At 45.0% G+C, this 25725-nt stretch overlaps 1 protein-coding gene across 1 annotated transcript in view; it reads right to left on the reverse strand.

The window, feature by feature from the left end:
• LRRIQ1 (leucine rich repeats and IQ motif containing 1) overlaps positions 1-25725 on the reverse strand; it is a 269506-nt gene that overhangs the window by 169406 nt on the left and 74375 nt on the right. The window contains exon 11 of the mRNA XM_069764400.1: positions 17083-17210. Within this exon, the coding sequence (XP_069620501.1) occupies positions 17083-17210 (128 nt within the window). The remainder of the gene's footprint in view (positions 1-17082; positions 17211-25725) is intronic.

Here is a 25725-nt window from a genome sequence, read left to right on the forward strand (position 1 = left end):
CAGGCGTCACATTGTGTTTGCAGTGCCCCTAATGTACCTAAACAGTAGAAACCCCCCACAAGTGACCCCATATTGGAAACTAGACCCCCCAAGGAACTTATCTAGATGTGTTGTGAGAACTTTGAGCCCCCAAGTATTTCACTACAGTTTATAACGCAGAGTCGTGAAAATAAAAAAATAAAAAATTCCCCTCAAAATTATTTTTTAGCCCCCAGTTTTGTATTTTCCCAAGGGTAACAGGAGAAATTGGACCCCAAAAGTTGTTGTCCAATTTGTCCTGAGTACGCTGATACCCCATATGTTGGGGTAAACTCCTGTTTGGGCACACGGGAGAGCTCAGAAGGGAAGGAGCACTGTTTTACTTTTTCAATGCAGAATTGGATGGAATTGAGATCGGTCGCCATGTCGCGTTTGGAGAGCCCCTGATGTGTCTAAACAGTGGAAACCCCCCAATTATAACTGAAACCCTAATCCAAACACACCCCTAACCCTAATCCCAACGGTAACCCTAACCACACCTCTAACCCAGACACACCCCTAATCCTAATCCCAACCGCAAATGTAATCCAAACCCTAACCCTAACTTTAGCCCCAACCCTAACTGTAGCCTTAACCCTAACCCTAGCCCCAACCCTAGCCCTAACCCTAGCCCTAACCCGAGCCCCAACCCTAACCCTAGCCCTAACCCTAGCCCTAACCCTAGCCCTAACCCTAATGGGAAAATGGAAATAAATACATTTTTTTAATTTTTTTATTTTTCCCTAACTAAGGGGGTGATGAAGGGGGGTTTGATTTACTTTTATAGCGGGTTTTTTAGCGGATTTTTATGATTGGCAGCCGTCACACACTGAAAGACGCTTTTTATTGCAAAAAATATTTTTTGCGTTACCACATTTTGAGAGCTATAATTTTTCCATATTTTGGTCCACAGAGTCATGTGAGGTCTTGTTTTTTGCGGGACGAGTTGACGTTTTTATTGATAACACTTTCGGGCACGTGACATTTTTTGATCGCTTTTTATTCCGATTTTTGTGAGGCAGAATGACCAAAAACCAGCTATTCATGAATTTCTTTTGGGGGAGGCGTTTATACCGTTCCGCGTTTGGTAAAATTGATAAAGCAGTTTTATTCGTCGGGTCAGTACGATTACAGCGACACCTCATTTGTATAATTTTTTTATGTTTTGGCGCTTTTATACGATAAAAATTATTTTATAGAAAAAATAATTATTTTTGCATCGCTTTATTCTGAGGACTATAACTTTTTTATTTTTTTGCTGATGATGCTGTATGGCGGCTCGTTTTTTGCGGGACAAGATGACGCTTTCAGCGGTACCATGGTTATTTATATCCGTCTTTTTGATCGCGTGTTATTCCACTTTTTGTTTGGCGGTACGATAATAAAGCGTTGTTTTTTGCCTCGTTTTTTTTTTTTTTTTCTTACGGTGTTTACTGAAGGGGTTAACTAGTGGGACAGCTTTATAGGTCGGGTTGTTACGGATGCGACGATACTAAATATGTGTACTTTTATTGTTTTTTTTATTTAGATAAAGAAATGTATTTATGGGAATAATATTTTATTTTTTTTCATTATTTAGGATTTTTTAATTTTTTTTTTTTTTTTTTTTTTTTTACACACTTGGAAAAATTTTTTTTAACTTTTTTACTTTGTCCCGGGGGGGACAATACAGATCGGTGATCTGCCAGTTTGCACAGTACTCTGGCAGATCACTGATCTGTCTCAGAGCGCTGCAGTGTTACCAAGTGCCTGCTCTGAGCAGGCACTTGGTAAGCCACCTCCCTCCCTGCAGGACCCAGATCCGCGGCCATCTTGGATCCGGGACTTGCTGCAGGGAGGAGGTAAGAGACCCCCGGAGCAACGCGATCACATCGTGTTGCTGCCGGGGTCTCAGGGAAGCCCGCAGGGAGCCCCCTCTCTGCGCGATGCTTCCCGGCACCGCCGGCACATCGCGATCATCTTTGATCGCGGTGTACCGGGGGTTAATGTGCCGGGGGCGGTCCGTGACCGCTCCTGGCACATAGTGCCGGATGTCAGATGCAATAAGCAGCTGACACCCGGCCGCAATCGGCCGCACTCCCCCCGTGAGCGCGGCCGATCGCGCTGGACGTAATATTCCGTCCTTGGGAATTAAGGCCCACCCCACATGGACAGAATATTACGTCCAATGGCAGAAAGGGGTTAAAAAACGTAGCAAAAATGCCCTGTGTGAACTTACTCTTATAAGGCTGGGAAATTTGCATCACCTAGCCTTTCCTAACAATAATAGTGAACAAGCCATAACCCTGGTCTGAAACCTAAGTCAACATTATCTGAGCACACAAATCTCCAAGGGTGCCCAAATGTTTGCAGTGGCAAATTTACCTTTTTGTCATTTTTAAAATGTAAAAGATGAACAAAAAAATTATATATATATATATATATATATATATATATATATATATATCTATATATATATATCTCTATATATGTATCTCTCTCTCTCTCTCTCTATATATATATATATGTGATGTGTGTGATGCATCAGCACTAAATAGTTAAGTTGGTGAAGTAAGAAAAATATAGGCATAACATTAAATTCATGGTATCAAATAACGTTTTAATTGGCATGTATTCACCCCTTTTGCTATTAAAAATTCATGATGCAAGCAATTCCCTTCATCTGTCACATGCTTAGTGAAAGGCCACAGAGGCTGCAACACCATTAAGCAAGAGGCACCACTAACCAAACAACACCGTGAAGACCAAGGAGATGTCCAAACAAGACAGGGGCAAAATTGTTGAGAAGCACAAGTCAGGGTTTGGTTATAAAAAAAAAAATATCCCAATCTCTGATGATCTCCTGGAGCAGCATCAAATCAATTATCAAATGGAAAGAACGTGGTACCACAATAAACCTCACCCAAAATCTGAGCCCAGGAAAGGATGGCTTTAATCAGAGAGGCAGCACAGAGACCAAAGATAAACCTGAAGGAGCTGCAGAGTTCCCAAGCAGAGACTGGAGTATGTGTCCATATAACCACAATAAGCTATAAACTCCATAAAAGTGGCCTTTTTGGAAGAGTGGTCAGAAAAAAGCCTTTACTCGTCGCACAAAAATTGCAAGGCTCGTTTGAGTTTGCCAAAAGACATGTTGGAGACTCTCCAAATGTATGGAAGAAGGGGCTGTGGTCAGATGAGACTAAAATTGAACATTTTAGCCACAAAGGTAAGCATTATGTCTGGTGCCAAATCACCCCAAAAACACCATCCCCACAGTAAAACAATGTGGTGGCACCATCACCCTCTGGGGATATTTTTCGGCAGAAGGGACAGGGTAAATGGTCTGATTCATGGGGATGATGGGTATTCCTGAAATAAAGGGATATTCTTGAGCAAAACCTGCTTCAGTCTGTCAATGATTTGAGACTGGGATGGAGGTTCATTCTCTAACAAGACAATGACAAACGAACCATAGCATACTGCTAAAGCAACACTCGGCTGATTTAACCCCTTAGTGACAGAGCCAATTTGGAACTTAATGACCAGGCCAATTTTTGCAATTCTGACCACTGTCACTTTATGAGGTTATAACTCTGGAACGCTTCAACAGATCCCGCTGATTCTGAGATTGTTTTTTCGTGACATATTGTACTTCATGTTAGTGGTAACATTTCTTCGATATTACTTGCGATTATTTTTAAAATTTAGCAATTTTCAAACTTTGTATTTTTATGCCCTTAAATCAGAGAGATATGTCATGAAAAATAGTTAATAAATAACATTTCCCACATGTCTACTTTACATCAGCACAATTTTGGAAACAAAATTTTTTTTTGTTAGGGAGTTATAAGGGTTAAAAGTTGACCAGCAATTTCTCATTTTACAACACCATTTTTTTTAGGGACCACATCACATTTGAAGTCATTTTGAGGGGTCTATATGATAGAAAATAATGAAGTGTGACACCATTCTAAAAACTACACCCCTCAAGGTTCTCAAAACCACATTCAACAAGTTTATTAACCCTTTACGTGCTTCACAGGAACTGAAACAATGTGGAAGGAAAAAATGAACATTTAACTTTTTTTTGCAAACATCTTAATTCAGAAACATTTTTTTTATTTTCACAAGTGTAAAAACAGAAATGTAACCATAAATTTTGTTATGCAATTTCTCCTGAATACGCCAATACCCCATATGTGGGGGTAAACCACTGTTAGGGCGCACCGCAGAACTTAGAAGTGAAGGAGCGCCGTTTGACTTTTTCAATGCAGAATTGGCTGGAATTGAGATCGGACGCCATGTCACGTTTAGAGAGCCCCTGATGTGCCTAAACAGTGGAAACTCCCCACAAGTGACACCATTTTGGAAACTAGACCCCCCATGGAACTTATCTAGATGTGGGGTGAGCACTTTGAATGCCCAAGTGCTTCACAGAAGTTTATAATGCAGAGCCGTGAAAATAAAAAATATTTTTTTTTTCCACAAAAAAGATTTTTTAGCCCCCAAGTTTTTATTTTCACAAGGGTAACAAGAGAAATTGGACCCCAAAAGTTGTTGTCCAATTTGTCCTGAGTATGCTGGTACCCCATATGTGAGGGTAAACCACTGTTTGGGCGCACGGCAGAGCTCGGAAGGAAGGAGCGCCGTTTTGGAATGCAGACTTTGATAGAATGGTCTGCGGGTATTATGTTGCGTTTGCAGAGCCCCTGATGTACCTAACCAGTAAAAACCCTCCACAAGTGACCCCATTTTGGAAACTAGACCCCCCAAGGAACTTATCTAGATGTGTGGTGAGAACTTTGAATGCCCAAGTGCTTCACAGAAGTTTAGAATGCAGAGTCGTGAAAATAAAAAATATTTTTTTTTTCCACAAAAAAGATATTGTAGCCCCCAAGTTTTTATTTTCACAAGGGTAACAGGAGAAATTGGACTGCAATAGTTGTTGTCCAATTTATCCCGAGTACGCTGATGCGCCATATGTGGGGGTAAACCACTGTTTGGGCGCACGGCAGAGCTCGGAAGGGAAGGAGCGCCTTTTTGGAATGCAGACTTTGATAGAATGGTCTGTGGGCATTATGTTGCGATTGCAGAGCCCCTGATATACCTAAACTGTAGTAACCCCCCACAAGTGACCCCATTTTGGAAACTAGACCCCCCAAGGAACTTATATAGATGTGTGGTGAGAACTTTGAATGCCCAAGTGCTTCACAGAAGTTTAGAATGCAGAGTCGTGAAAATAAAAAATATTTTTTTTTTTCACAAAAAAGATTTTGTAGCCCCCAAGTTTTTATTTTCACAAGGGTAACAAGAGAAATTGGACACCAGAAGTTGTTGTCCAATTTATCCCGAGTACGCTGATGCCCCATATGTTGGGGTAACCCACTGTTTGGGCGCACGGCAGAGCTCAGAAGGGAGGGAGCACCATTTGACTTTTTGAGCGCAAAATTGGCTGTCGTGTTTGGAGACCCCCTGATGTACCTAAACAGTGGAAACCCCCCAATTCTAGCTCCAACCCTAACCCCAACACACCCCTAACCCTAATCCCAACCTGATCCATAATCCTAATCACTAACCCTAACCATAATCACAATCCTTACCCCAAAACAACCCTAATGTCAACCCTAACCATAACCCTAATCAAAACCCTAAATCCAACACACCCCTAATCCTAATCTCAACCCTAACCTCAAACCTAACCCTAATCCCAATACACCCCTAATCACAACCCTAACCTTAACCCTAATCCCAAACCTAACCCTAATCCCAAGCGTAACCCTAATGCCAACCCTAATTCTAATACCAACCCTAATCCAAACCCTAACCCTAATCCCAGCTCTAACCCTAACTTTAGCCCCAACCCTAGCCCTAAGGCTACTTTCACACTTGCGTCATTTGGCATTCCGTCGCAATCCGTCGTTTTGGACAAGAAACGGATCCTGCAAATGTGCCCGCAGGATGCCTTTTTTGCCCATAGACTTGTATTGCCGACGGATCGTGACGGATGGCCACACGTCGCGTCCGCCGTGCACTGGGTCAGTTGTGTTTTGGCGGAACGTCGGCACAAAAAAACGTTCAATGAAACTTTTTTTGTACGTTGCATCCGCCATTTCTGACCGTGCATGCGTGGCCGTAACTCCGCCCCCTCCTCCCCAGGACATAGATTGGGCAGCGGATGCGTTGAAAAACTACAGCTGCTGCCCACGTTGTGCACAATTTTCACAACGTGCGTCGGTATGTCGGGCCGACGCATTGCGACGGCCCCGTACCGACGTAAGTGTGAAAGAAGCCTAACCCTAAATTTAGCCCCAACCCTAACTCTAAATTTAGCCCCAACCCTAACCCTAAATTTAGCCCCAACCCTAGCCCTAACCCTAGCCCTAACCCTAACCCTACCCCTAACCCTACCCCTAACCCTAATTTTAGCCCCAACTGCTGTTCTCCTGCCGGCCGGCAGATGGAGACAGATGGCGGGCGCACTGGGCATGCGTCCGCCATGTTCTTCTGCCGGCGGCCAGAAGGAGCAGCAAGAGGATCCAGGGACCTAGGTGAGTATGCTAGGGTCCCCGAATCCCCCTATTTCTCTGTCCTCTGATGTGCGATCACATCAAAGGACAGAGAATTACACTTTACTTTTTTTTTTTTTTTTGCGGTCGCCGGTAAACAGTTAATTACCGGCGATCGCAAAACAGGGGTCGGTAATACCGACCCCGATCATGCTCTTTGGGGTCTTGGCTACCCCCGGCAGCCGAGACCCCAAAGATTCTGCCGGTGCCGGCCGGCGGGCGCACTGCGCATGCGCCCGCCATTTTGAAGATGGCGGCGCCCACCGGGAGACACGAGGAGCATCGGGGGAGCTAGGTGAGTATTGGGGGGCCACCTCGGACCCCTTTTCTCTGTCCTCCGATGTGCGATCACATCGGAGGACAGAGAAATTAAAAAGAGATCGCGGTTTTTTTTTGTTTTTGTTTTTTTTTGCGATCGCCGGTAAACGGTTAATTACCGGCGATCGCAAATGCGGGGTGGGTTAAAAACCCCCCGAATCATGTTCTCTGGGGTCTCGGCTACCCTCGGCAGCCGAGACCCCGGAGAAAATCGGCCTCTGGGGGGCGCTATTGACTTTTTCCACAGCGCCGTTAATTAACGGCGCTGTGGTTTAAGTACCCTTAGCGGCAGCCGTTAAAAGGCGTATCGGCGGTCGCTAAGGGGTTAAGGGGAAAGGTGTAAATGTTTTGGAGTGGCCTAGTCAAAGCCCAGACATTAATCCAATTGAGAATCTGTGGTCAGACTTGAAGATGTGTGTTCAGCAGAGGAAACCGTCTAACTTGAGCGAGCTGGAGCAGTTTTTCCTTGACGAATGGGCATAAATCCCAGTGACATGATGTGGGAAGCTCATACAGACTTATCCAAAGCGACTTGCAGTACTGACTTTAAGGGGTGAATAGTTATGCACACTGAAGTTTTCAATTATTTTGTATTATTTGTTGTTTACTTCATAATAGATAATAAGCCAAATGTTCACAGATGTAGGCATGTTTACATCAACTGATGCAAACCATAACAAACAGTGAAATCCCATGATCTGAGGTAGCAAAACACCAAAAATGCCAAGGGTGTGAATACTTTTGCAATCAACTGTATGTCAGAATATCAGCAATATCAAAATACAGCAATCATAATAATGGGAGATATTCACGATTGCATCTTTGGCCAATATTTTGCAACATTTCCATGTCATAAACGATGATGCAAAAATTGATCAACGTTTTACGACAAAAATGATGACAAAAGGGGGCGTGTTTAACCATTTGTTGTGACGTACAATAATAAATGTACTTCTATATAAAAGTTTAAAAAAAGCTGCATATTCTAAACAAATATATTCATGTTACAACCATTTTTAAGACGCATGAAAAGCGACAATCTGCAAAAATTTCTACATTAGCATGTAACATTTGACAAACTGGCCCTCAAAAAAAAGTGCATCAATTATCATGCATCAAAGTCGTAATTTGGGGTATATGTAAAATTGCATTGAGTTGCAACATGTGACACCGTGGTCTCAGACTCTAAAAAGGGAATCTGTCAGTAGGATCAATCCTCCTTAAAGGGGTTGTCCGGTCAAAACCGATAAGCCTGTAGTCACTATGTGTGTTAGGGCTAGCGGAACGCACCAAATAATAAGACAGATAGAGTATGGTGCGTTCGCAGACCGGGGTCCACCGTGCAGAGATGGAACCTGCTGCCAAGTAATGACGGACTATATGGCGGTACTCATAAGTATACACACGTGGGTTAAACTTCACCCAGCGTGAAGGAAGCGATCCTGTTGCGTCACAGGACCGCGGTACCGCACATAGAGCGCGAGCAAGTAGTCAGCGAACTCAACCCCAACTAGGATTGAAGTCCGATTAGACCCTTGCTGGCACAACACCGCAACTGGGTGTGTAAGGAAACTATTTAACAATATTAAGGCACAAGAGTGCATGCGGTGCCGCACTGACGAATGCCACTAACCACCCAGGCTTGGGTAAGGAAAGCACAGAGGAAGTGCACGGCGCCGTACTGGCGGTCACAGCAACTGGACGCTGTAATGTGTGATTCGTGCTGTAGGCTAAGTCGGGCGCTAGATAGCAGCCATACACCTTCCGCGAACAGACATTCAATAGGGTAGGGGTATCCAAGGACGACTTGCACTCACAACATACACACATTAACAATTGTACACTAGCGCATGGCCGTGCGGTCATGCGCAGTTTATATAGTTGCAGCACAGGAAGTGGCCACAGAAACTTTGCCCTTCCAAGACCTGCCAAGAGGACCAATGGAATGTGCTGCAGAGCCTGAGCACATGACCCTCGATCTCCAACGGGAGATCTTGCCCTGGGCATGCTCAGTGTGTGCAGACAAGGACTTAGTCCCAGAGAAGTCCGCTCGCTGCTGACCAGCACTGGCTTTAATGGCAGAAGCTGAAGAAGCAGCAGTAACTCTCTGTACAGAGTGAGACTGAGCAAGACGCTGGGACCGACGTCCCTGCTGAGCAGACTCCACTGCGGCTGGATAAGAATGGGAGACCGCAGCGGAGATGGCTCGAGATTCCCCCTGTGCAGAAGCGGGAACTCGAGACCTAACAATGTGTGACTGCAGACTTACAAATCCCCCCAGAAAATGCACTGTGTGATGCAGGGATTCGTTGGTTACAGACCTGGAACGCAGGGTATTTATGAGTTACACATATCCACAGCCAGTGTGCGCAGCCTCGCTCCACACACTTGTATTGAGCTGAGGCCACACCCAACCAGTGACACGGATGGCTAAGGGACGTGTCCAACAAGAGGGCATGGCCTAGCTCCACACAAATGTATGGAGAGCGAGGCCGCGACCACTGGACGGGGATATGAATAACGCATAAATACCCTGCGGGTCTTGGAAAATGACGCCTTTTTTTTAACAAACTTTGGATTTTTTTTTACCATTTAAATAAAAAAACAAAACAATCTATACATATTTGGTATCTACAAACTCGTAATGACCTGGAGAATTATAATGGCAGGTCAGTTTTAACATTTCGTGAGCATTGTAAAAAAAAAAAAAAAAAACAGTTATGGAATTGCACTTTTATTGGATTTTGTTTCCCGTTTTCGAGTACATGACATGGTAAAATCAATAGTGTCGTTCAAAAGTACATCTCGTCCTGCAAAAAATGGGTCATGACATGACCCTACTGATGGAAAAAAAAAAAGTAATGGCTCCGGAAAGAAGGGGAGCAAAAAACAGAAACAAAAAAGAGCTGTGGTGTGAAGGGGTTAAGTAACATTGGGAAGTGTGGTATCAAACTTTTTAAAAGTTGCTCTGGTTTAATTTACACCAAATGTATTATTAAGATGAAACATTTAATAAATATGAAGTGGCAGAGTTGAAGTGATTACTAAAGACTTGGCAGAAATTAGTCCATTTATCATGATTGTGTCACGACAAAGTTGTCGGGTGATCGGGGGCTCCTTCCCTGTCCCTAACACTAGGGGGCACCCTAGCTCGCCCTGCTCCACGGAATACTTCAGATGGTGAAGATGGCGGGGCCTCCACCCCTCCCTTAACTACCAAGTTAGCCCTCCGTTTGTTCTCTTCCCACACCTAGGGAATAGGGGGCGCTACTGTGCACCGTAGTACACCAACCCGACAAACAAGGCAACACAGACAAGGTTTAACAGAAAACTCCAGGCATACAAAATATTCACTCACATATAACAGAGGAATGCACCGCGGTGTAAAGGTAGGGGAATAAACCAAAGCAGAGAAGGATAAGGAATTACCACGCATAAAAACCAAGCATAACTCCTTCAACTCTCCTTCTCATACGCTCTACTCTTCCTCCGTTAGCTATGCAGTAGTAAAGCTAACTCTGACAAGGATTAGTATCATAGCCCAGATTATAAAGGGAAAAGGAGTGGCTAACCAAGCACAGCTGTGAACACAGGGATTTCCAACATGGCCGATTAACTTATGTTCTGCCAGAAGGAGTGAACATTTAAAATGAAGAAGTGCTTCTTTTCAGCGCTGGAGTAGGAGCAATCAGAGGCTGCAGTCTTCTGGCTCCACACTGTTGCGGTAACCCCGTGATAGTACCCAGTCTTCTATGAGGGACCTTCTGAACCTCACAACCAGGCTTATCAGGGTGTGCCGTGTGAAAATCCCAGACCAGTCTGGCCGCATGAACATCAGATGCTGGTACCCACATCCTGTCCTCAGGACTGTACCCCCTCCAATGTACCAGATACTGAAGCGACCGACGAACAAGACGAGAATCCAAAATCTTCGCAATCTGAAACTTTAAATTATCATCAACAATGACAGGAGATGTGGGAGAGGTGATGGTACAGAAGATACAACGTAGTTTTTGAGGAGAGAATGATGAAATACATGCTAAAGGTCGGTGGTAAAGCAAGGCGAAACGCTACAGGATTGAGGATGGCTATGCTCTTATAAGGACCGATAAAACTAGGACCCAGTTTCCAAGACAGAACCTTCAGCTTAATGTTCCTAGAGGACAGCCACACCAAGTCATCAACACACAGGTGCGGACCAACCAAACATCTCCAATCAGCCACACTCTTAAATTTGGATGGCATCTTCCTCAAATTATTTGTAACCCCCTGCCATATGGAAGAAATGGAGGATGAAAACCTCTCTTCCTCTGGTAATCCAGAAGGGCGATTACCATTAAGAACTAAACTGAAGATGGAACCCATATTTATGTAAACCTGGGACTTACCGGTCGATTCCTGACAACGGTTATTTACAGCGAATTAAGCTTACGGTAAATAGGTAACCCAGGCCTCCTGCTTTTCAGAAATGTAACACCTGAGATACGTCTCTAGATTCTGGTTAACCCATTCAGTCTGCCCATTAGACTGCGAGTGAAAAGCAGAAGAGAACGACAAATGAATCCCCAAACGGGTGCAAAATGTCCTACTGAACTTGGAGACAACCTGCACCCCTTATCAGAAACAATATTGGTCGGGATCCCATGTAATCTAATTATTTCCTTGAAGAAAACTTGAGCCAAGGATTTGGCGTTTGGTAAAATTAGACATTTTACTGAATCTATCTACCACCACAAGAATTACAGCATTCCCCACCGACATGGGTGGATACGTGATAAAAATGACTGACAACTGAGTCCAAGTTCCGCTGGGAATTTTCAATGGTTGGAGAGCCCCGGACGGACGAGTTTGAGAGGTCTTAGAACGCCACAGACACTGCAGGCGGCTGCATACTCACGGACATCCTGATGAGCACCTGGCCACCAAAAACGCAGAGTAAGCAGATCAGCGGTGGCTTTATTACCAGGATGTCTAGCCAACACTGAACAAACAGTTTACCAAGTGGACAGGCAGCATGGGCGTCTCCCTGGGTGTCAGCAACCTCCAGTGAGTTTTTAGAAAAATAAACACATGGTCGCCATTTACCAGGAGACGCACCCTGCAACAATACAGCCCCCACTCCGACCTCAGACGCATCGACCTCAATGATAAAAGGCTGAGAGATGTCAGGCTGAATAAGAATCGGTGCAGAAGAAAAACACCTTTTCAACGTATCAAATGCCTCCCTGGCCGGACTGGACCACTTGGAAAAGTCCGTCCCCTTCCTGGTCATAAACGTAAGAGGTTTGGCTACTACTGAAAAGATTTTATGAACTTATGGTAGTAGTTGTCGAAACCTAAAAATCTTTGTAACGCCTTCAAAACCTCTGGACGATCCCAATCCAATACCGTTCACACTTTCGCAGGATCCATGAGAAAACCGGAGGAAGACAACACATACCTAGGAAAGGGATCTCCTCATCTGAGAACATACACTTCTCGGGCTTGACATAAAATTTATTGTCTTGGAGTATTTGTAAGACCTGCCTAACATGTACTTGGTGTGACTCAAGATGAGGGGAATAAATTAGTATGTCGTCCAGATAGATAACAACTAGTGATGAGGGAATATACTCGGTAATTGAGATTTCCCGAGCACGCTTGGGTGTCCTTCGAGTATTTTTTAGTACTCAGAGATTTAGTTTTCATCACCGCAGCTGAATGATTTACATCTGATAGCCAGCATAAGTACATGTGGGGGTTGCCTGGTTACTAGGGAATCCTCATATGTACTTATGCTGGCTAACAGATGTAAATCATTCTGCTGTGGCACTGAAAATGAAATCTCTGAGTACTTTCAAATACTCGGAGGACACCCGAGCGTGCTCGGGAAATCTCGAGTACCGAGTATATTCGCTCATCACTAATAACAACGAATCTGCCTACCTGGTGACTAAAGATATAATTTATAAAGTGTTGAAAGATGGCAAGTGCGTTCGTCAACCCAAAAGGCATCACCAGATTCTCATAGTGTCCCTCAGGCTTACTGACCGCAGTTTTCCACTCATCCCCCTCTTTAATGTGGATGAGATTATATGTACCCCTAAGGTCCATCTTAGGCTGGTTTCACATTTGCAGAAATGCAACATGTAGTAATTTCTACTTTTTTTTGTGGCAAAAAAACCTATTGCTGTCTATGTAAATGCATGCGTTTTTAAGCACATGCGTTTACATGCGTTTATAAACACATGCGTTTTAATAGAAAAAGACAAGAATACACACTGATAAGCCAACCCCAAACCCTAACCCTTACCCTAAGGGATCCTAACCCTAACCTTAACGGTTAGGGTTAGGATCCCTTAGGGTTAGGGATAGGATCCCTTAGGATTAGGGTTAGGATCCCTTAGGGTTAGGGTTAGGATCCCTTAGGGTTAGGGATAGGGTTAGGATCAGGATCCCTTAGGGTTAGGATCCCTAGGGTTACTAGGGATCCTAACCCTAACCCTAACCCTAGCTATTTCTGTTTAAAGTGGATTTTCTTGTTGATTTTGATGATTGGCAGCTGTCACACACTTCTCATCATGCGTTTTAAAAACGCAAACGCAGGAAAAAACGCATGTAAATGCGTCAAAATGCCACATTTGTATTAAAACATGCAAAAACGCATGCGTCTAAAAAACGTGGCGTTTTAACGCGTTTACATGCGTTTTTTTCACCACATGCGTTTGCTTTTAAAACGCTGCGTTTTTAAACGCAAATGTGAAACCAGCCTTAGAAAACAATTTTGCCCCTATAATTTGACTAAAGAGATCAGGAATGAGAGGGAGCGGATACGAATCATGGACAGTGATCGTAATGAGTTCCTGGAAATCCAGGCAAGCGTGTAAGCCCCAATCTTTTATCTTTAAAAAAAAAAAGAACCCCACAGCAATGGGGGATGAGGATGGTCTGATATGACCCTTAGCCAGGCTTTCTGTGATGTAGTCCTTAATGGCCTGTCTGTCTGGACCAGAGATATTATAGAGTCTGCTCTTGGGGAGCTTGGCGATGAGGAGGGAGTTCTTGGCTCCCCTGCTTAGAGAACACATCCCCAAAATCCGACAGGTAACTAGGCACAGACTGGTCATCCACCCTAGCCAACCGGATACCCAAGCAGTGTCCTTTACAATACACACTCCATTTAACTACTTCCTGAGTCTGCCAATCTAATACAGGATTCTGCAGAGCGAGCCAAGGAAGTCCCAGTACCACAGGTGAGGGTCGCCTCTCTAGTACATAACAGTCCAACACCTCAGTGTGCATGGCCCCCACCTGAAGCTGCAAGTCTCAGACGACTTGAGTAAAGTGCTCCTGTCTCAAGGGGGCACAGTGGATGGCAATTATGGGTATGGGTCTGGACAGAGTATGTGGTATGAGGCCTTGGACCTGGACGAACCTAGCATTGATCAAATTAAACCCCACCCCACTGTCCAGAAATGCAGACACGGCCACCTTAATTCCACCCACGAGAATTACGGCTGGTATAAAAAACTGTGTCCTACCCACAGAGGTGATAAGTACACCCGGGTTGCTAACCTCTCCATAACCTGGACCATCTAATTTTCTGGCGGTTGTTTACTATGTGGTCGGAAAGGACACGTATCCACAAAATGGCCTTTTTTACCACAAAAGAAACACACTCCCCCTTACGCCAGACTACAATTTACCAGAATGTGATGCCGCATGCACCTACATGGGTTCCTCAGTAGGCGTAGGCTCAGTTCTGACCTCCCTTGACCCCGGACCTCCCGCACCCAGAAGTGACTCCCTATGTCTCTGGCGAAGATGGCGATCAACCCGGATCGCCAGAAACATGACTGCCTCAAGGGAGTCAGGAGTCACATACAGAGCTAAGGCATCCTTCACCCTTACTGTAAGCCCCTCACAGGACTGACTTCGGAGTGCGGGGTCATTCCACTTGGTATCCGTGGCCTATCTCCTGAACTCAGAGCAATATTCCTCCACTGGTCAGTCTCCTTGCGGAAATTGGCGCAGTGTGGACTCTGCTAAGGAGACGCAATCGGGGTCATAATATATAAGGCCCAGAGCCGGAAAAAAAAAATCACTCTACTCTGACTCTCAGTCGCTTCAGAGGGGAGAGAAAACGTCTATGCTTGGGAGTCCCCGAGAAAGATCGAGATAACTATCCCCACATGTTGCTCCTCTGTACCTGAGGAATCCAAATGTAACTTGAAGTACAGTTTACAGGCCTCTCTGAAAACAACCAACTTGTCACACCCCCCAGAGAACATGTCAGGCAATGTGACTTTGGGCTTCATTATGGTTTGACTGAGAGACGAGATTCCCACACCAGATATATTAGGGTGCTGCAAAACCACCGTGTGTAAATCCACCACCTCCAGACTGAGCTGCTGCAATGGCTCCGTCAGAGCAGAGATTGGATCCATCTTTCCCTGTCCCTAATACCAGGAGGCACCCTAGCTCACCCTGCTTCCCGGGATATTTCAGATGGCGAAGATGCCGGGGCTTCAACCCTTGCCTTAACTCCTAAGTTACCCCTCCGTCTGTTCTTCTCCCCCACCCAGGGAAGATGGGGGCGCACCATAGTACACAAACAAGGCAACACAGACAATTGTTAACAGAAAAATACAGACATACAAAATATTCACTCACATATAACAGAGAAATGCAATGGGATGTGAAGGTAGGGGAATAAACGAAAACAGAGAAGGATAGGGAATTACAACATAAACAAAACCAAGCAACAGTCACCAATAACTCTTTCAACTCTCCTTCTCATACGAACTCCTCTCTTTCCGTTAGCCATGCAGCAATAGTTAGCTGAAGAAGGATTAGTATCATAGCCCAGATTATAAAGGGAAAATGAGTGGCTAACTAAGCACAGCTGTGAGCACAGGGATTTCCATAAAGGCTGATTAACCCCTGTTCTGCCAGAAGGAATAAACATTTAAAATGAAGGAGAAGTGATTCTTCTCAGCGATGAAGTAGGGGCAATCAGATGCAGCGGTCTCCTGGCTCCACACTGTCGCAGTAACCCCGTGACAATTGTGGGCAGATATTTTTACTATTATGATAGTCAAGTTCTTTACAAACCCAGTCAGAAAGCTAAATTTCCATATACCTATATGATTTATACCTGGACTAGATGGTGGCCCGATTCTAACGCATCGGGTATTCTAGAATATGTATTTAGCAGCCACATAGTATATAGCACAGGCCATGTAGTATATAAGAGCCATGTAGTATATAGCAGACAAATACTACGTGGCCTGTGCTATATACTATGTGGCTGCTATATATACATACATACATATTGTAGAATACCCGATGCGGTAATACAGGCCACGCAGTATATAACAGTGGCCACACAGTATATAACACAGCCCAAACAGTATATAACACAGTCCACGCAGTACATAACACTGACCACATAATATATAGCACAGCCCACGCAGTATATAACACAGCCCACATAGTATCTAACACTGGCCAGGTAGTATGTAGCAGCCACGCGGTATATAACACAGCCCACGTAGTATATACCAATGTGGGCACCATATCCCTGTTAGAAAAAAAAAATTAAAAATAGTTATATACTCACCCGCCGGGATCCATCGAAGCTGTGCCGATGTGCGCGCGGCTGCCGCCATCTTCCGTGACTGCTAAGTCTTCTCGGTAATTTCGCAATGCATCTCTGGGAACGGAAGCTGGCGGCAGCCGCGCGCGCCTGAACGGACTACTGATGGTGAGAATAGCAGGTTTTTTGTTTTTTTTTTAAATTATTTTTAACATTAGATCTTTTTACTATTGATGCTGCATAGGCAGCATCAATAGTAAAAAGTTGGGGACACACAGGGTTAATAGCAGTGTTAACGGAGTGCGTTACCCGCGGAATAATGCGGTCCGTTAACGCTGTCATTAACCCTATGTGAGCGCTGACTGGAGGGGTCGGAGTATGGGGGCACCGGGCACTGACTGCAGGGGAGTAGGGAGGGACTAATTCTCGGCTGTACTGTGCTCGTCGCTGATTGGTCGCAGCAGCCAGGACAGTCAACTGGCTAGACCAATCAGCGACGTGGGATTTCCGTGACGGAAGTTGCCGACAGAAAGACGGAAGTACCCCTTAGACAATTATATAGTAGATTATCGAATATGTGCAGAAAATATATAGGCATGTATTAAAACAAAATCAATTTACCTGTTTTGTGATACGGAGAAAACCTGCAGTAATGGTAACCAATATGATGACAGGTCTGACAGAGTGGTTAAGTTATTATCATCCAGATATAACTCTCTCATCAAAACATGATTAACCAGTCTAGGAATCTGGAAGCAAAGAAAGAGTTTTGTTTGAGAAGTACATTTAAAGTCTAAGTACACCTTCACCACCAAATCTGTTTCACTGGACCAATGCATCTGAAATGAAAACAATTACCGTATATACTTGAGTATTAGCCGAGATTTTCAGCCCTTTAGTTAGGCTGAAAGTGCCCCTCTCGGCTTATACTCGAGTCATTGTTCCAGGGGGTCGGCGGGTGAGCGGCAGAAATGGCAGCTGTCACATCATACTTGCCCCCTCCTGCCACGGTCTCTGCACTTCCCTGCTTCTCAGATGGTCACCGGTGCTGGCAGCTCTTCCTGTGTTCAGCGGTCACGTGGTACTGCTCATTAAAGTAATGAATATGGCGTGGAGCACATATTCATTACTTTAATGAGTGGTACCACGTGACCGCTGAACACAGGAAGAGCTGCCAGCAACGGAGACCATCTGAGAAGCAGGGAAGTGCAGAGACCACGCCAGGAGGGTGAGTATGACGGGGGAGGGTGAGCCCTACGATACTCACTTGTCCCTGTTTCACCGCCGGGCTGTGTCTTCCGTGTCCTCTGGCTGTGACGTTCAGGTCAGAGGGTGCGGTGACATCAGTGCGCGCCCTCTGCCTGAACAGTCACTGCAGAGAGACGAAAGACACAGCGGTGCACGGCGGTGGAATGGGGACAGGTGAATATCGCTAGTGCCGCTGGCCTGAGCCAGCGGCGACACTGGCACTTGGCTCCCATAGCACATCGATGTCCCTAGTATGTAATTTTTTAAAAAATCTCAGCAGCAGCAGCATATGGGGCATCTTATGGGGCCATCATATGGATCATTTTATGGGGCATATTATTCTATGGAGCATCTTATGGAGCCATCAACCTTTATGGAGCATTATATGGGGTATATTTTAATATGGAGCATCTTATGGGGCCCATCATGAACTTTATGGAGTATTACATAGGACATATTTTATATGGAGCATCTTATGGGACCCATCATAAACTGTATGGAGCATTATATGGGGCTCCTAATTCAATATGGATATTCAAAAACATTTAACCTACTGATGTCTCAACCAATTTTACCTTTAATAGTATCTATTTTTATTTTTGAAGTTTACCAGTAGCTGCTGAAAATCTGAAATCTCATCTCTTGAGATCTTGATCCCGAGATCACCATCAGCGCATGCGCCGCCCCCCGGCGGCAGCCAAATTCCCGGAGACCAGCTCACGTGAAACCCTGGAAGTGCCGGGGCTCTGGCTTGTCACAAAATGTCGGCAGAGCCTCGGGCAGCCCCGGACACCCACGCAGCACTGCTGGGAACTGGAGACACCCGCAGCAATTGCCAGCAACCGCCGGGCACCCGGAGACACCCGGCAGCAGCACGAGAAACCCGCAGCAGCACAAGATCCCCGCAGCAGCGCGCCACACATCGAAGCCCCCACTCATCCCTGTCTGCGGCATCAGCCCACTCCAGCCTCCTCCAGCAGCGACCCTGGGACCCCGCTTCACTGCAGCCACCACCCCCGGTAAGCAATAAGATGCAAGGATTATAAGAAGCACCACCAATTTATTAAAAAATATTTTTTTCTTATTTTTCTCCTCAAAATTTGGGGTGCGTCTTATAATTCGGAGCGTCTTATAATCCGAAAAATACGGTATACAGTGGCTTGCTATTTTTTGTGTTTTGCTACCTTACAACCTGAAATTTCACTGTTTTTTTTTTTTTGAGGGTTTGAATCTGTTCATGTAACGAACATACCTAGAGCTGTGAAGAGTTGGTTTTCCTTTTCTTGTGCAGCAAACAACAAATAGGACTAATTAACTGAACATTTCAGTGTGCATAGCAATTCATCCCCCTCAATCCCAAAGTCAGTACTTTGTAGTCGCTTTGGATAGGTCTCTATGAGCTTTCCACATCTTGCGAATGGTATTTCTGCCCATTCCTCGAAGCAAATCTCCTCCATCTCCTTCAAGTTAGATGGTTTCCTCTGGTGAACAACAATCTTCTAGTCTGACTACAGATTTTCATTTGGATTACAGTCTGGGCTTTGACTAGGCCACTCCAAAACATTTACACATTTCCTCTTAAACCACTCGAGTGTTGTTTTAGCAGTATGCTTTGAGTCATTGTCTTGTTGGAAGGTTAACCTCCATCCCAGTCTCAATTCAGGGACAGACAAACGGGTTTTGCTCAAGATTATCCCTGTATTTCGCACCATCCATCTTCCCCTTGACTTGAACCCTGTCTCTGCTGCCAAAAAACATTCCCATAGCATGGTGATGCTGCCACCACCATGTTTCAGTGTGGGAATGGTGTTCTTGAGGTGTTGGTTTGGTGCCAGACATAGCGTTTAACTTGGTGGCCAAAAAGTTCAATTTTGGTCTCATCTGACCACAGCTTCCTACATACATTTTGAGAGTCTCCCACGTCTTTTGGCAAAATCAAAACAAGCCTTACAATTTTTGTGTGTAAGAAAAGGCTTTTTTCTGCCCACTCTTCCATAAAGGCCTCCTCTATGGAGTGTACGGCTTATTGTGGTCGTATGGACAGATACTCCAGTCTCTGCTTGAGAACTCTGCAGCTCTTTCAGAGTTATACTTGGCATCTGTGCTGCCTCTCTGATACCCATGTGGTACCATATTCTGCCCATTTGATGAACATGAATTAGATGAAGCTCTGGGGGATCATAAGAGATTGGGACGTTTTTGTCTGTTTTGTTTTTTTAGAACTAAACCCTGACTTGTACTTCTCAAGAACTTTGTCCTTGAGTTGTTTGGAGATCTCCTTGGTGTTCAATGTGTTGTTTGGTTAGTGGTGCCTCTCGCTTAATGGTGTTGCAGCCTCTTTGGCTTTTCAGAAAAGGTGTGTATATATTGACAGACCATGTGGCACTTAGATTTCACACAAGTGGATTTCCTTTCAGTAAGCATGTGACTTTTGAAGATAATTATTTACACCAGAAATTTTTAGGGGCTTCATACCAAAGGGGTGAATACATTTGCACATGCCAATTTTTAGTTATTTAATCACATACATTTAATTTATGCCTATATTTTTCTCACTTCACCAACTTAGACTATTTAGAGCTGATGCACCACACACAAATCGGATTACAAAAATATTAAATCACAGTCTGCAATCTAACAAATCAGATAAAAGCTAAGGGGGTGAATACTTTTGCAAGTCATTTTATTCATGATTTGAACTATGTATCCCTAAAGGGTAACTGCCACCAGGTTTTTCCCATATAAAGTAGAGCCAGCACCTGTAAGCCCTCATATGCAGCATTCTAGAATGCAGTCTATATGTCGTCAATGGGTTCTGCGTAACACAAAAAAGAGCTTATATTATACTCACCTACGGGGTGGTCTGGTCCGATGGGCGTTGCTGGTCTTGATCCTGATATGCCTCTCTCCTTGCTTTGTGTGGATGAGTGCAGACACACATGCATTACACTACTTTGCTCTGACCTCGGCAGCGCGATGGAGGAGACTGTATGGCACACGTCATCCACATGAAGGAAGAGGGAAAATGGCGATCGTAAGAAGAGACAAGGTGCCAGATCAAGAACAGCGATGCCCATTGGACCCAACCGCCCTGTAGGTGAGAATAATAAAAGCTACTTTTTGCATTATGCAGAGTGCATTGGGGACATATAAGACATATAGACAGCATTCTAGACTGCCGTAATGGGGGGGTTACAGGTGGTCACCTGGCTTTATATGGGAAATGCCTGGTGACTACATTTTTTTATAGAGCCATTTATTTCATGGCGCTTTACATGTGAAAAAGGGGGCAAATATAGACAAATACAATAAACATGAGCAAAATACAAGGCACTAACAGGCACAGAAGGAGAGAGGACCCTGCCCGTGAGGGCTCACAGTCTGCAGGGGATGGGAGAGGATACTCTAGGAGAGGGTAGAGCTGGTTGTGCGGATGTTCAGCAGGTTGAGGATCACTGCAGGCTGTAGGTTTTTTGGAAGAGGTGAGTCTTCAGGTTCTTTTTGAAGGTTTCTGTGGTAGGCGAGAGTCTGATGTGTTGGAGGTAGAGAATTCCAGAGTATGGGGGAAGCACGGGAGAAGTCTTGGATGCGGTTGTGGGAAGAATAGATAAGAGGGGAGTAGAGAAGGAGATCTTGATAGGATCGAAGGTTGCATGTAGGTAAGTACCAGGAGACAATGTCACAGATGAATGGAGGAGACTGGTTGTGGATTACTTTGTATGTCATAGTAAGGGTTTTGAACTGGAGTCTCTGGACGATAGGAAGCCAGTGGAGAGCTTGGCATAGGGGAGAGACTGGGGAATAGTGGGGAAACAGGTAGATTAGTCAGGCAGCAGAGTGTAGGATGGATTGGAGTGCTGTCAGCGTGCTAGAAGGGACTCCAGAGAGTAGGAGGTTGCAGTGGTCAAAGCGGGAGATGATAAGGGCATGCACTAGTCTTTTTGTGGTTTCGTGGTCAAGGAATGCACGGACCCGGGAAATATTTATAAGTTTGAGATGGCAAGAGGAGGCAAGGGCTTAGATATGTGGCTTGAGAGAGAGGGCAGAGTTGAGGATCACCCCGAGGCAACGAGCATGCGGGACTGGGGAAAGCGAGCAGCCATTGACATTAATGGATAGGTCTGGTGGAGGGGTAGTGTGAAATGGGGGAAAGATGATGAATTCTGTTTTGTGCATGTTCAGTTTTAGAAAGCTAGCAGAAAAGAAGGCTGAGATACCAGACAGACAATGTGGGATTTTGGTGAGTAAGGAAGTGAGGTCAGGGCCGGATAGGTACAGTCATGGCCAAAAGTATCGACACTCCTGCAATTCTGTCAAATAATACTCAGTTTCTTCCTGAAAATGAATGCAATCACAAATTCTTTGGTATTATTATCTTCATTTAATTTGTCTTAAATGAAAAAATACAAAAGAGAATGAAGTAAAAAGCAAAACATTGATCATTTCACACAAAACTCCAAAAATGGGCCAGACAAAAGTATTGGCACCCTCAGCCTAATACTTGGTTGCACAACCTTTAGCCAAAATAACTGCGACCAACTGCTTCCGGTAACCATCAATGAGTTTCTTACAATGCTCTGCTGGAATTTTAGACCATTCTTCTTTGGCAAACTGCTCCAGGTCCCTGATATTTGAAGCGTGCCTTCTCCAAACTGCTATTTTTAGATCTCTCCACAGGTGTTCTATGGGATTCAGGTCTGAATTCATTGTTGGCCACCTTAGAAGTCTCCAGTGCTTTCTCTCAAACCATTTTCTAGTGCTTTTTGAAGTGTGTTTTGGGTTATTGTCCTGCTGGAAGACCCATGACCTCTGAGGGAGACCCAGCTTTCTCACACTGGGCCCTACATTATGCTGCAAAATTTGTTGGTAGTCTTCAGGCTTCATAATGCCATGCACACGGTCAAGCAGTCCAGTGCCAGAGGCAGCAAAGCAACCCCAAAATATCAGGGAACCTCCGCCATGTTTGACTGTAGGGACTGTGGTCTTTTCTTTGAATGCCTCTTTTTTTCTCCTGTAAACTCTATGTTGATGCCTTTGCCCAAAAAGCTCTACTTTTGTCTCATCTGACCAGAGAACATTCTTCCAAATGTTTTAGGCTTTCTCAGGTAAGTTTTGACAAACTCCAGCCTGGCTTTTTTAGGTCTCGGGGTAAGAAGTGGGGTCCTCCTGGGTCTCCTACCATACAGTCCCTTTTCAATCAGACTCCGACAGATAGTACGGGTTGACACTGTTGTACCCTCGGACTGCAGGGCAGCTTGAACTTGTTTGGATGTTAGTCGAGGTTCTTTATCCAACATCCGCACAATCTTACGTTGAAATCTCTTGTAGCCTTGAGATTGCTCATGCTTCCTCATAATTTGGTTTCTCAAGTCCTCAGACAGTTCTTTGGTCTTCTTTCTTTTCTCCATGCTCAATGTGGTACACACAAGGACACAGGACAGAGGTTGAGTCAACTTTAATCCATGTCAACTGGCTGCAAGTGTGATTTAGTTATTGCCAACACCTGTTAGGTGCCACAGGTAAGTTACAGGTGCTGTTAATTACACAAATTAGGGAAGCATCACATGATTTTTCGAACAGTGCCAATACTTTTGTCCACCCCCTTTTTATTGTTTGGTGTGGAATTATATCCAATTTGGCTTAATGACAATTCTTTTTGTGTTTTTTCATTTAAGACAAATTAAATGAAGATAATAATACCAAAGAATTTGTGATTGCAATCATTTTCAGGAAGAAACGGAGTATTATCTGACAGAATTGCAGGGGTGTCAATACTTTTGGCCATGACTGTAGATCTGCGTGTCATCGGCGTAGAGATGATACTGCACACCGTGGGATTCTATGACCTGTCCCAGGCCAAAGGTGTAGATGGAGAAGAGTAGGGGTCCTAGAACTGAGCCTTGAGGAACACCGACAGACAAGGGATAAGGTGATAAGGTGGTGTGGGAGAGGGAGACACTGAGTGTTCTGTCTGTTAAATATGATGAGATCCAGGAAATGGCCAAGTCTGTGATGACAAGAGATGATATAATCTGTAGCAGAAGGGAGTGATCTACAGTGTCAAAGGGGGAAGAGAGGTCCACGAGAAGGAGGACAGAGTAATGTCGCTTGTTCTTGGCGGTTAGTAGGTCATTGGTGATTTTAGTTAGGGCAGTTTCAGTTGAATGATGGGGTCGGAAGCCAGATTGTAACCGGTCAAAGAGGGAGGAGAGGTGGGAGGACAGTTCAAGATGGGCATGCTGTTGCAGTAGTTTTGAGGCATAAGGGAGAAGAGATATCGGGCAATAGCTAGACACAGAGGATGGTTAGAGCCTGAGGGAGGGCTTTTTTAGGATGGGTGTGATCTTGGCATGTGGGAAGGATGAGGGGAAGACACCATTTGTGAGTGAGAATTTAAAGAGGTGTGTTAGGTTGGGATGAAGATTATGGCGAGTGTAGGGATGAGGTGAGACGGGAGAAGATCAAGCGTGCAAGTGGTGAGGTGTGATCTTGACAGGAGTGTGGAGAGCTTATCTTCTGTCATAGTGGAGAAGCTGGTTTTGGAGGAACAGGGTTGAGCAGCTAAGAGGGGCACTGGGTGCTGTGGGCTAAAGCTTTCTCTGATCGTATCGATCTTATGTTTAAAGAAAGCAAAGTCTTCAGTAGAAATGAGAGGGGAGGGAGGAGGTGCTGGGGGCAGAGTAGCGAATTAAAAGTGTTGAAAAGCTGTGTAGGGTTATGAGTCAGGGAAGATATGAGAGATGAGAAGTAAGTTTGTTTTGCGGCAATGAGCGGAGACTTGAAGATGGTGAGGGACTGCTTGTATGCGATGAAGTGCTCGGTAGAGTGGGATCTCTTCCACCTCTGCTCAGTGACCCTGGAAGCCCGTCTCAATTCTTTAGTCAGGCTGGTCAGCCAGGGCTGTCTGTTGATTGTACAAGGTTTGCTATGCATGAGGAGGGCGGCAGAATCGAGTGTCGCTGTTATTGTGGTGTTATAAAAAGTGGCAGCAGCATTTGTGTCATGAAGGGAAGCTATGTCTGTAAGAGGGAAAAGGGGCTCAGAGAGTGATTGTAAATTGCGGTGTTTGAGATTTCTGCGAGGGTGAGTGAGTTTGTGGAGTGGGGGTTGCACACTAGGAGAGGAGAGGGAAGAGAATGTCAGTAGGTTGTGGTCAGACAGGGGGAGGGGTGAGTTAGAGAGATTAGTAAGGGAACAGAAGCGGGTAAGGATGAGGTCTGGTGTGTGACCTTCTTTGTGAGTGGCCGCAGAAGACCATTGAGTGAGGCCGAAGGAGGCAATGAGCGATAAAAGTTTAGAGGCAGCTGAGGTGGAACTGTGAATGGGGATATTGAAGTCACTCATGATGATAGTGGGGATGTGAGCAGAGAGGAAATGATGTAGCCAGGTGGTGAAGTGGTCGAGAAAGGTGGAGATGGCTAGTTCTGAGGGGGGTGATAGTTGACAGCCAGCTGGAGGTTGGAAGGGGAATAGAGGCGGATGGAGTGCACCTCAAAACGATGGAAGAGTAGCGGAGGGTGGTAGCGGGATTGGAGTATAGGAGCTGGATGAATGGTTGCGGTAACGGACCGCGTTATGCCGCGGGTAACTCACTCCGTTACCGCCGCTATTAACCCTGTGTGACCAAGATTTTACTATTGATGCTGCCTATGCAGCGTCAATAGTAAAAACATCTAATGTTAAAAATAATTTAAAAAAATAAAAAATCATGATGATATACTCACCTTTCGCAACGCTCCGGTGACCGCAACGTCATCACAGGCCCTGCACGCCTGCGCGAGAAGGACCTGCCATGACGTCACGGTCATGTGACCACAACGTCATCACAGAGCCTGCGTGCCTGCGCGAGAACGACCTGCCGTGAAGTCACGGTCATGTGACCGAACTACAAGGGGCCCTCGGAAGGTGAGTATAGGTTTATTTTTTAACCTGTGACATACGTGGCTGGGCAATATACTACATAGCTGGGCAATATACTACGTGACTGGCCAATATACTACGTGGCTGGGCAATATA

Source organism: Ranitomeya imitator, chromosome 4, assembly GCF_032444005.1.
Source record: "Ranitomeya imitator isolate aRanImi1 chromosome 4, aRanImi1.pri, whole genome shotgun sequence".
NCBI classification, from domain to species: domain Eukaryota; kingdom Metazoa; phylum Chordata; class Amphibia; order Anura; family Dendrobatidae; genus Ranitomeya; species Ranitomeya imitator.